Genomic DNA, 12500 nt, shown 5'->3' on the forward strand with positions numbered 1-12500 from the left:
AAAATAGAACTCGAGCGTATTTTTCACGCCGGCGACCGGCGGTGTCTCATTCAAATGAATGGCAAAGTAGCATGCTAGCTTTGGCTGTGGCTAGGGTTTTGAATAGGACTGGCCGCGCACGCCGACGCTGTCAGTGTGCAAGGCAGAGAAAAGCACGCCGGCCAAAACTAAGCAGAAAGACCGCGTCCGTCCTGCGACCGTTCCGTTCCGCCTTGGTATGTTTTGGCCCTTAGCATACGGTCTAACTCTCAGCAAATGCTTTGGAGGGATATGACCCACTGAAGGTTTAGTGAAACCTTAGTGAAACCTGAAAATCACGTACATTGTCGTTTTCATTTGTTCTGACCTCATGGCAGGCCAAATGTTTGCCAAGGCCGGGACGGAGTTGGAGACCAAGGCTGTACACAGACAATGGGGAAAGTCAAACGAGCAGAGTGGAGGCGTGTGGAGGTTTCAGCTGTTTTCCAGGTGGCTGGTGAAGGCTCAAACACACTTCAGAAAGGGCATCAGGCTGTCGCTTATAATTACTTGCCATGAGCGTGTGCATATGTACGTACAGTATGTGCGTGCGTCTCTGTGCCTGTGTCTGAGTGTGTATGTGGGTGCGTGTGTGTGTGTGTGTGTGTGTGAGTGTGCGTGCGTGCGTGTGTGTGCGTGTGGTGTGTGTGTGTGTGTGTGCCTGTGTCTGAGTGTGTATGTGCGTGTGTGTGTGTGTGTGTGTGTGCATGTGCGTGCGTGTGTGTGTGTGTGTGTGTGTGTGTGTGTGTGTGTGTGTGTGTGTGAGAGTGTGCGCATGCATACGTGAATATGTGTGTGTATTGGCACAGTTCAGTTCAGAAAGGGTTGTGGCTGTCTGTTATAATTACTGTGTGTGTATGTGTGTGTGTGTGTGTGTGTGTGTGTGTGTGCGTGTGTGTGTATGTCAGCTCAAATGTGCAGCAGTACCGTACATCTCAACAGCAAACCCTAATGAAAGAAAACAACCCGTATGGATTTTCCCTCAGATGTATGACAGACTGTCAAATAAGGTTCAGCACCATGGACAGAAACAGACAAACAAAAAAACAACAACTAGAAAAGTGCACATAGCTCCGCCAAGGCAGGTCAAAATTACGTAGATTGCAATTCTATTATCAACATATTCCAGCTTTCAAAATTTCAAAATGACAGATTTTTGGCAATTCAGTTGTTTGCAAACCTTAATAATAGAGTAGTTTTGAATGGATGACATGATTCTTCTGCCTGTCATCCTCCAGTATGGCGAAAGGAATAAAGGAGTCGCCCACAAGAGCTGAATGCAAAATCAGAAACTGTATTAAATAAGCTGAATAAAGTAAATTAAACCGACAGACAAGGGACAAACGTTTCGGGTCTAGCCCATCATCAGTGTTTTTGATTTTGCATTCAGCTCTTGTGTGTGCCATACTGTTCTTGAAATTACGCACCGAGCGAAACGCTCAGGAAAAAGACATCCCCACCAGACGCCACCCCACCATTGTTATCATCCAGTCTGACCATACCGTAGTAGTAAATGAAGTGGACAGATAGAAACGAGGTTGAGTGACATCTACTGCAACAATGTTTACAGGGAACTCTAGGCATCATCCTCCAGCTGACAGGTGCCTCACTGTACCACGGTGTCAAAGAAAACCAGGACACTTCAGCTTCAGCTTTTACATTTTTAAAGATTGTTTTTGTTGTCTTTTTTTTAAAGGGACACTGTGCAGGAAATGGTCAAAAAAGGTACTGCAACTATGCTGCTCATTGAAACTGGGCTGCCTATTGCCAAATTTGATCTTTACATGAAAGTTTAGTGAGTAATAAACAAATATTTTCTAGTATGGTCCAAGTACAGTCATTTTTGCAGCTAAAAATGGCTATTTTTGGAAATTCAAAATGGCGGACCATGGAGAAGATCCCCCTTTTCATGTATGAAAAGTGCAATTTTTCCAGTCATAATGAATACTAAGAATTTGATGGTGGTGGTAAGTATTCATGGAAAAAGGTAACGTTAGTGAATGGGCAGCATGAATTCTGGAAATAAACAACTAAAAAACTCACACAGTGTCCCTTTAATGATAGTATAGTGAAGATGGTGACCGGAGGCGAGTGGGGAGAGAGAGACGGGGAAGGGCCGGCAATGGACCCGGTCCGGGGATCGTTAGGCTACGCTAGGGCCCAGCTTTTACATTTTTATTTGGTGCAAAAATGACAACATTTCAGTCAAACTGATGCTGCCATGCACACCTAGCAGCACTGATCCGCAGCACTGCGGTATATTCTTCTGCACTTCAGTGTGACAACATCAAGCAATTTGCCTGGTTAACACCAGACCTAATCACAAGTGAGATTAGGTCTGGGGAGTTGCCTATTGTAAATTCCGTAGGGAAGAGAATACTTGGCTATTATGACACACTGCCCTGCTCTCTGACTGGGCAGAGAAACTGATAAGGTCGGAATACTTGGCCATTATGACACAGTGCCCATGATCTTGGACGTTATGAGTCATCCTCCCCAGACTGTCTTTCAGATCGAAACGATTGTGTAGAACTAAAGGCAGTGTGGGAGTTCCCAGGCTAGCAAGCAATAGCAAACAATAAACAAACACCATGGCCGTGCCCTGGCTCTAACGGTAGGGCACTGGGCTGCTACGCCGGCGACCCGGGTTTGAGTCCAGCTCGGGTCCTTTGCTGACCCTTCCCTAATCCCCATCTCTCTCCCCCACTCGCTTACTGTCTACCTCTCCTACTGTCCTGTCATCAAAAAAAAATATCTTAAAAAATGAATAAATAAAAATTCAAATCCTTCTCTCTGTCGATCAATACGCTATCATAAGATTCGTAACTATTCATGAGCAAAGCAAATTAACACTCCATGGTATATTCATAATTCATCCAAAATGTATCATTTAAGTTGATTTAAAATTGTAATAACATTGTTATTCATTCAATATTTTAATATTCTATTTGTTCTATTGACAACATGCAAAAGGTTCAAAATGAAAGAAAATAAACAGAGAAACAACTGAATGGCCCTGGGGCTGGAGTTGGTAAACAAAGTAAACAGAGTCTAATCAGTAAACAAAGTTTACCGCAGAGCCTCTATTACACAATGGCCATGACCAAGTCTTAATCGGTTACTTGTCACAGCAATGTTTTTATGATGTAGTTGAGTGTTTTCAGCAAAGAGTGACTACAGTAGGCATATCAATGGGCCCATCTGCAGTAAGAGGCAACAAATATTAATCAATTGAATGCTTTAGAGTCACAGATGGGAGTTTGAGTATTTTGCTATCCATCAACAATCTTGCAGCACAGCCAAACACTGTAGCAATCTCTTTCTCCAGTCTCAGTCAGTCTCAGTCAGTCTTCTCCACCTTCTCTCAGACATCAACCTGTCAGGGCACCTCCCCTTTCTGCTCTCCGTGATGAACCTGTCCGTCTATCTGTCAACCAATATCTGCCTGATGGAATAAGTGAAGATTTTTTTAAAAGAGTTTTGCTCGATATCAACAACCTGTCTGCCAAAACCTGTCTGAACCTGTCTGCAATATCTACTTGATGTAAAAAGTGACGTTTTTTTTTTTTTTGCTTGGTTTCATCAACCACCTTTCGGTAAAGTATTTTTCTCCAGACCTCCTCTCGGTCTGAGAAATGAACCTGTCTGCAACGCGACATCTTCTTGATGTGGAGACCGAGACCGACACACAGAGAGACAGAGAGAGACAGAGAGCGAGACAGCCATCTGGTCTGTCATGCAATGTCAACCACTGATCCACACAAATGTCAGCACCCATACAGCCCACACAGGCAAGGATGAGGCCATGGGCAGTCATGGGCAGTCATGGGTGAGCGGTTAGGGCGTCAGACTTGCATCCCAGAGGTTGCTGGTTCGACTCCCGACCCGCCAGGTTGGTGGGGGGAGTAATCAACCAGTGCTCTCCCCCATCCTCCTCCATGACTGAGGTACCCTGAGCATGGTACCGTCCCACCGCACTGCTCCCCATGGGGCGCCACTGAGGGCTGCCCCCTTGCACGGGTGAGGCATAAATGCAATTTCGTTGTGTGCAGTGTGCAGTGTTCACTTGTGTGCTGTGGAGTGCTGTGTCACAATGACAATGGGAGTTGGAGTTTCCCAATGGGCTTACACTTTCTTTTCGATACGATTCTATAAAGATTTCTGTCTTATGACAGCAAGCCAATTGATTTCGATACTTAAAGGGACACTGTGTGAGATTTTAAGCTGTTTATTTCCAGAATTAATGCTACCCATTCACTAATGTTACCTTTTTCATGAATACTTTCCACCACCATCAAATTCTAAGTATTCATTATGACTGGAAAAATTTTACATGATCTTCTCCTTTCACTTTTCAACTCCAGACAGTACAGAGTAGACTTAACTGTGTTATCTGAAACAGAGTTAATGTAAACTCTGTAAAGGTGTATACTGTGTAATATTTTTAGTAGTTCATTTCCAGAATTCATGTTGCCCATTCACATTGCCCATTCATTTTTAACAAACACTTACCACCATCAAATTCTAAGTATTCATTATGACTGGGAAAATTGCACTTTTCATACATGAAAAGGAGATCTTCTCCATGGTCCGCCATTTTGGAATTTCAAGAAATGGCCATTTTTCGCTGAGAAAATTGCTGTACTTTAGTCATACCAGTAAATATTGGTTTATTACTCAGTAAATATTCATGAAAAGATCATACTTGGCAAAAGGCACAGTTCCAATGAGCAGGGTAATTGCAATACCTACTCTGGCCACATGCTACACAGTGCACCTTTAAGATTGATGTCAACACTGCCCTTTTTACGGAGTGACATCTGTAGTTTAGTATCTGCCATTCTGTCTTGCCTTCATGTTTCAGACAGCTGGCAGTGGAGTGCTGACAGGCTAGTCAACACCATAGCCAGGGGTGTGAGAGACATCAACACATGGAGACAAGGGTGTGAAAGGCATTCTGTGTGCAGTGTTGCCAGATGTGTCTGATCGACTCCCACCCAGAAGGTTCTCAAAAACTGCCAAAATGTGCTATATTCCGCCCAATTTCAACAAATTGCATCGATTTCTACAATGGGCCCAAAACTGCAGAAAAAACGCCAAATGACCATTTTTTCCCGTTTTTACTCGCAGACGGCCATCCCAAGTAGCCCATTTGGGCAGGTAACTGCCCAATCTGGCAACACTGTCTGTGTGGCCGGCTGGCGTCTTACAGTACATCTTCATACAGCTGACATACAGTCGACTTCAGTAACTCGAGCCCACGTTTTAGGTACAGTAAAGGTGCGCACTCACTGTTGATTTTACACGCAATCGAGGTCACTCTTTGCAAAGCAATCTCTCATTTTATTGAAAACTTCCTTTTTTTTCATCCTTGAGTCTTTAAAGGCACCAGGGCCGAATTATCCATAAGGGCCAGTAGCACAGTGCCCAGGGGCACCAGCCACTTACAGCCAGTTAGGGGGCACCACAAGACATGACAGACGTGGCTCAGTGGTTAGAGCGCTGGGTTGGCAACCCAGGGGTTCCAGGTTCAATGCCCGACCAGACCACGGCTGAAGTGCCCTTGAGCAAGGCACCTAACCCCCACACTGCTCCCCGGGCGCCACTCCCCAGGCAGCCCACTGCTACGGACTAGTGTGTGCACTTCAATGTGATTCACTAGTCCAAATAGGATAAATGCAGAGAAAGAATTTCCCCTAGGGCAGTGTTTCCCAACCAGGGGTACGTGTACCACTGGGGGTACGCGAGCACACCTCAGGGGGTACGCGGCAAGATGTAATAATAACAAATATATTGACTGTAGTCACATTGGGATAGAGCAACAGAACATGAGTGAGGGCGAGGGGGTACATGTCATATGACAAAATGGCTTAGGGGGTACCCAGGACAAAAAAGGTTGGGAAACACTGCCCTAGGGGACCAAAATTGGCTCCAATTGGCTTCGTTTCGTTATGACACAAACTTTACAAATATTTTTCATAAAGGGGCACCTGCTAGGTGTAGTGCCCATGGGGGCACCACAGCGAATTAATACGGTCCTGAAAGGCACCACAAGGTCTTAATACGGTCCTGAAAGGCACCACAAGGTCTTAATACGGTCCTGAAAGGCACCACAAGGTCTTAATACGGTCCTGAAAGGCACCACAAGGTCTTTATTGGGGCACCACAGCTTCTTAATACGGTCCTGAAAGGCACCACAAGGTCTTTATTGGGGCACCACAGCTTCTTAATACGGTCCTGAAAGGCACCACAAGGTCTTTAATACGGTCCTGAAAGGCACCACAAGGTCTTTATTGGGGCACCACAGCTTCTTAATACGGTCCTGAAAGGCACCACAAGGTCTTTAATACGGTCCTGAAAGGCACCACAAGGTCTTAATACGGTCCTGAAAGGCACCACAAGGTCTTTATACGGTCCTGAAAGGCACCACAAGGTCTTTATACGGTCCTGAAAGGCACCACAAGGTCTTAATACGGTCCTGAAAGGCACCACAAGGTCTTAATACGGTCCTGAAAGGCACCACAAGGTCTTAATACGGTCCTGAAAGGCACCACAAGGTCTTAATACGGTCCTGAAAGGCACCACAAGGTCTTTAATACGGTCCTGAAAGGCACCACAAGGTCTTTAATACGGTCCTGAAAGGCACCACAAGGTCTTTATTGGGGCAACATGTACACATTCTCTGGCACCATTCAGCCCCCACCTGTTGCCTTTTTTGCTTTTGGCAAAACTGTCAGCATCGCTCATCCCCATGGACACGGGAGGTTAGACACTAGTCTTTGCTACCTTTATGGTGTTACAATACACACAGCTGTCACAAGCGGTAGCTGATATAGACAACTCAGAAGACCACAGACAGAGATAAGAAGTGGACTCTAAGAGGTGGATCTAAAAAGATATAATTTAAGTCCAATGTGAAGAATTTCTTCCATCTAGACTCGGACACTCTTGCACCCGCCAAGGATGCTGTAATAAAAGCTATGCTGGCCTTCATGGTTCAAAAAGCCAAGAGCCATTTCATTCCCTTTATGAGTCATCAAGTTTATTCTACCCAAGATAAAACATCTGCCAAAAAGGTGATAGACCAATCAGCAGCTCAGACACATACACAACAGACCAATCAGCACCTCAGAAATTACACAACAGCAGGAAAAAGTGAAACGGGAAATGGAACTACAACAACTGCAATATCACAAGATGACTCATCAGAGGTTGGACACCATTTAGCTCAGCGGTTCCCAAACTGGTGGTGGGGACCCCTACGGGGGGGTCACAGAGGTATTGTAGGGGGGGTCGCGGACAGAAGCGACTTTGCATAAAAATGTGAAATCTGCAGGTTAAAAGCTTACAACACACTTCCACAAATTGATTAGTAACAGTATTATCTTTTATGGTAAATAGGTTTATTTGCTTTTCCAGTGATTTTCTAGCAATATTAGCTCCTTAATGCACACTGTACCTCCTGTGGCACGCTGTAATAGACATTGAAAATTAACTACTATAGTACTACACTACTATGACAGTGCACAGGGCCTTTAGTAATACATTACGACTTGGTCATTGCCATTCTGGTAACATCTAATTTATAATGCCGTGTCTTATAATGCCGGGGCTCACGAAAATATTCTTACTTCCAAAAGGGGGTCCCCACAGAAAAAGTTTGGGAACCCCTGATGCCAATGCTCATTATTTCACAGTTGAAATCTGCACTCATTAAATTTGACCTGACTGAACTGTTTTCTTTTTTTTCCGCTGCTTTCCTTAGGATTGATCATTTTTTCATGTATGCATAATGAATGTGATTCAGTTCTTTCTGTACCGTTCTCCATACATTAACAAGACTTTGGTGGGCTCCAATTCGCCTTTCTATGACCTTACAAGCGATGTGAGAGAATTGCTGCTCGCATTACAATCGATTTTACGGCAAATTACTTTTAATTGCTTCAGTTCATTAAAAGTTCAGTCCAAATGAATGCAGCCCTGATTTTTATACTCTCCAAATGCATACAGTGTGTGTGTCTATCACCTTCTTCAGATTTATTATTCAGAAAGTGAAAGAAAGCCGTGAAAGCCCAACTGGGAAACTCCAACTCCCATTGCCATTGTGACACAGCACTCTGCGAAATTGCATTTATGCCTCAACTGTGCAAGGGGGCAGCCCCCAATGGCGCCCCAATGGAGCAGTGCGGCTGGATGGTACCATGCTCAGGCTAGGGTACCTCACGTCATGGTGGAGGATGGGGGAGAGCACTGGTTAATTACTCCCCCCACCAACCTGGCGGGTCGGGAGTCAAATCGGCAACCTTTTGCCTACAAGTAAGACGCCCCAACTGCTTCCCCATGACTGCCCATGCTATCCGTACTGTAGCTACAATGACTTTGAGCCTAAATTACCTGATGTCACATTTTCCCAGGCAGTGTAATAAGTCTACCTTTGGATAAGCCACTTTGGATAAAAGCCTCAGCTAAATGTAATGAAACCCTTGGGGATTTTTATGGAGTGAGCAGGAGGAGTGTGCCAACATAAAAGGATCTTTTCAGGGGCCAAGTGATGTCCCTGGATCAGACTGTCATAGATAGAGTATGCCCTGGCACCAGTATATAGAGATAGAGTATGGCCAGAGAGAGTAGAGAGAGAGAGGTTCCATTTGCCCATTGTTTCTGGATTCTGTTATTGCAAGGGGGTGGGGGGTTGTTGGATCCCCCTTTAGGCAGACCTAGGCAGACCTAAGGACTGTTCTATTCAATGCTAGGAGCATTATGACACGCCCCTTTAGACAGACCGGAACCTGGCCACGTTAGGTGACCATAGAAACCTATTATGTTGGCATATCTCTATATACTTAAAGAATCTCTGGTATGGCTTGGCACCAGCCATTGGGTCTCTCCCTTGGCCAGCACCACCACCAGAAGAACCATGCCAAGTCCTCATACTGCAGGGGTGTCAGAAAGCTCTTTCTCTACGGTCTACTAGCAGACCAAACTGACAGACAGACAGAGAGACAGAGAGACAGACAGACAGACACGCAGGCATGCACGCACGTACGCACAAATACATATTCCGGACCTCCACATCTGGTATTGTTGGCAGAGTTGTGTGCTGTCCAGGAAATGACAGGGAAGAGGGACCCAGGAGGGGCACACAGCTGCACAGTAATGCCAGGCTCAAACTACACGACTAGTGATTGTGTGTCCGATTTTGACGTCAGGGTGCACCGCACACTAGAAGAGAATCGCAACTGTCAATCTTATCCCTGCTCGCACCCACCGAGACAATGCCCGACGTTCTATTTCCAGTCACAAATATCAAACACTGTGTGATTTCTACGATTTGCGATCGGCGACTCCTTGAGCTGCCAAATAAAAGTTTGATCTTAGAACGTCGCACACGACGAGGAAATCTTTCCCGACCATCGCTTGCGATGGTCCTGTGGGGTAACGTTCCACCGATTGTCGTAAGGAGGGTTTTCAGCTGAGAATCGGGCCGTAGTCATGCCATTCAGTGTTGCCAGATGTGTTTGACCAAATCCCGTCCAAAAGGTTCTCAAAAACCGCCAAAATGCCCTAAATTCCGCTCAAATTCAACAAATTCAACAAATTACATTGACTTCTATGGGCCCAAAACGGCTGAAAATAGTCAATTTTTCCAATTTTTACCCTCAGACGCTCATCCCAAGTAGCCCAATTGGGCGGGCACCTGCCCAATCTGGCAACACTGATGTCATTTGAGCTCGTTTGAAGTTTTGCAGCTAATATTGTCTATTTCTGAGAATTCGAAATGACAGAGATCACCGAGATCATGTGTGAAAAGTGCAGTTTTCCCAGTCAAACTGAATACTTTGAATTTGATGGTGGTGGTAAGATTCTGGATTCTGGAAGTAAACTGCTAACAAAATTACACAGTGCACCTCTAAAATTTGGCCATCCAAAACCGAATATCGAATTCTACTCCGATCACCGAAACTGAACTCCGTCAACAAGGCTGAATACGAAACCGAATCTTAGATTCTGAAACCGAACACTGTCAACAAGGATCTGGACGAATCCGAAATCCCTAATCCGACCCGTCTCTTTCTCTGTGTCTGTCTGTCTGTCGGTCTCTCTCTCTCTCTCTGCTCCTTATTTCCTGTAATCTCCACAACCTCCCCCCAAAAAGTACATTTCCATAAAAGCAAACAGCAGCATCTCTGCATAATAGATGGCAAGTGGCTGCCCAGAGTCCCTTAGCTAATCTAGCCTCCCTTAGCTAATCTAGCCTCATTCAGCTCCAGCTTCTGCTGGTTCCACTCAACTTCACAAATGACAAACGGCATTGTTGCCAAATGTGTGTGTTTTAGTGTGCAACAGACATACTTGAATATCAAATAACTTCTTATCCAGGTAGCAGCTTACTTGGTTGCAATGTGATTTCCCATTGGCAAACTAAGTTGCTGAGTGGTTAGCAACAATGCTTTTGACAAAGGGGGTCTAGGATCCAATAGAATACAAAAGAGACATTCCTCTCTCCAAAACAGATATCAAATATGAAGCATCTTTGCATACAAATGCCAAACGTGTGCATCAGTGTGTAGCAAAGAGACTTAAAGGGACACTGTGTGAGATTTTTAGTTGTTTATTTCCAGAATTCATGCTGCCCATTCACTAATGTTACCTTTTTCATGAATACTTACCACCACCATCAAATTTTTCATTATTATCTTCTCCATGGTCCGTCATTTTGAATTTCCACTCGCTAGCGGAACGCCGTGTCCAGGCCAAGAGCGAACTACGCTGCCTGGTAGCGTGGGTAGCAGAAGAAGTTTCGCCTTGAATTCGCTGTATTCGCTCCAGACTCAGCATTGACATGGTTGATTCAGCTAATCACATAACGGCTCTGGCTTGACAGCTTGGGACATTCGGAGATATGAATGTTCCGATTGGTTTTCGACAGAGATGTCCGATATTGGCTTTTTTGCAGATATCCGATATGCCGATATTGTCCAACTCTCAATTTTCGATTCCGATATCGGCCGATACCGATGCCGATATATGTGGGTTATTTTTCCTCATAACAAATTTTAGATAACATTATACATCTCCTGTTGTGGAACAAAATAAGCTCAATTTTATTGTAATGCCCCACTAGAGGCATTCTCGAATGCAACAAAGCTTTCCAAATATTAACATCGTCTGTGCAAAATAGAAAAATAATTAAGGAGAAAAGTGCACAGTAATTCAAGCATTAATATATCGGTTTTGATACCGATATTGACCGATATTACATTTTATGCTAATATCGGGCCGATAATATCTGTGGGCCGATATTATCGCACATCTCTAGTTTTCGCCAAACAGCGTCAGAGCGAATTCGCCTGCGATTAGATTTAGTTTAATCGTCAAAATTTGCAAGAAGCTTTGCTCCTGGCGAATTGGCTTTGGTAGCGCAGGTCGCGTGCCCTCCATAGAGAAATAATGACTTCGTTCTCTCCGTTCGCTCTTGGTCTGTACACGGCAGAACGGTTGCTAAACGTTTCTGCGGCTTCAACTGTCGAGAAGTGAGAAGTACTGTCAGTAATCCGAACTGTGAGTTCCAACTGGTTACTCGCTTACTCGCCTCGCTGAAACTTAAAATATTTTTTATCTCGGTATACACCCACATCGCATCACTTGTACTGCCCTCGCCTACTTGCCTCCTTGTGTGTGCATGTGTGTGTGTGTGTGTGTGTGTGCGTATGTGTGTGTGTGTGTGTGTGTGTGTGTGTGTGTGTGTGTGTGTGTGTGTGTGTGTGTGTGTGTGTGTGTGTGTGTGTGTGCGTGCGTGTGTGTTTAGAACAGACTGCAGAGCAATGTAATGCAGCATTAGAGCAGAGACTGGCTCGCTCGGCCGTGCGTAACGAACCTTGAAGTCAGGCGGTATCTGGGCTCCGAAGCCAAACGCTGGAAACATCTTATCACTAAGAGGAAAGAGAGAGAGAGAGAGAGAGAGAGAGAGAGAGAGAGAGAGAGAGAGAAAGAGATGGATGAGGTGTCGGGGGGGCAGAGAAAGACACAGAGAGAAAGAGAAAAGAGACAGAATGAAGAATGAGAATAAGAGAGGGAGAGAGAGAGAGAGAGAGAGAGAGAGAGAGAGAGAGAGAGATATGGATGGATGAAGAAAGAGAGGCACGGAGAAGATGAGATGAGAGAGGAGGAGGCAGAGAAAGAGAAAAGAGAGAAAGAGAGAAAGAGAAAAGAGACGGAAAGAAGAATGAGAATAAGGAAGAGAGGGAGAGAGGAAGTTGGATAAAGACACAGGGACAGAAAGAGATAGACAGAGAGGCAGGCAAACACATGAAGTGATAAACGAAAGGGGGGGGGCATACTACACTGTAGACAGGGCTGGACTGGCCATCTGGCATAACAGGCATTTCCCGGGGGCCCCACACCGTTTTGGGCCCCTATTTTCAGTGTTTCAATTTTGTTTAAACATTTCTGAAAATAGGGGCCCAAAGGGGCGCAATGAG

General features: G+C 45.0%; 1 protein-coding gene across 1 annotated transcript in view; it reads right to left on the bottom strand.

Moving 5' to 3' along the window:
• The window catches only part of cpne4b (copine IVb), a 74148-nt gene that overhangs the window by 27384 nt on the left and 34264 nt on the right, over positions 1-12500 (bottom strand). The window contains exon 12 of the mRNA XM_063186046.1: positions 11897-11951. Coding sequence (XP_063042116.1) covers positions 11897-11951 — 55 coding nt within the window. The remainder of the gene's footprint in view (positions 1-11896; positions 11952-12500) is intronic.

This window comes from Engraulis encrasicolus, chromosome 20, assembly GCF_034702125.1.
Source record: "Engraulis encrasicolus isolate BLACKSEA-1 chromosome 20, IST_EnEncr_1.0, whole genome shotgun sequence".
NCBI classification, from domain to species: domain Eukaryota; kingdom Metazoa; phylum Chordata; class Actinopteri; order Clupeiformes; family Engraulidae; genus Engraulis; species Engraulis encrasicolus.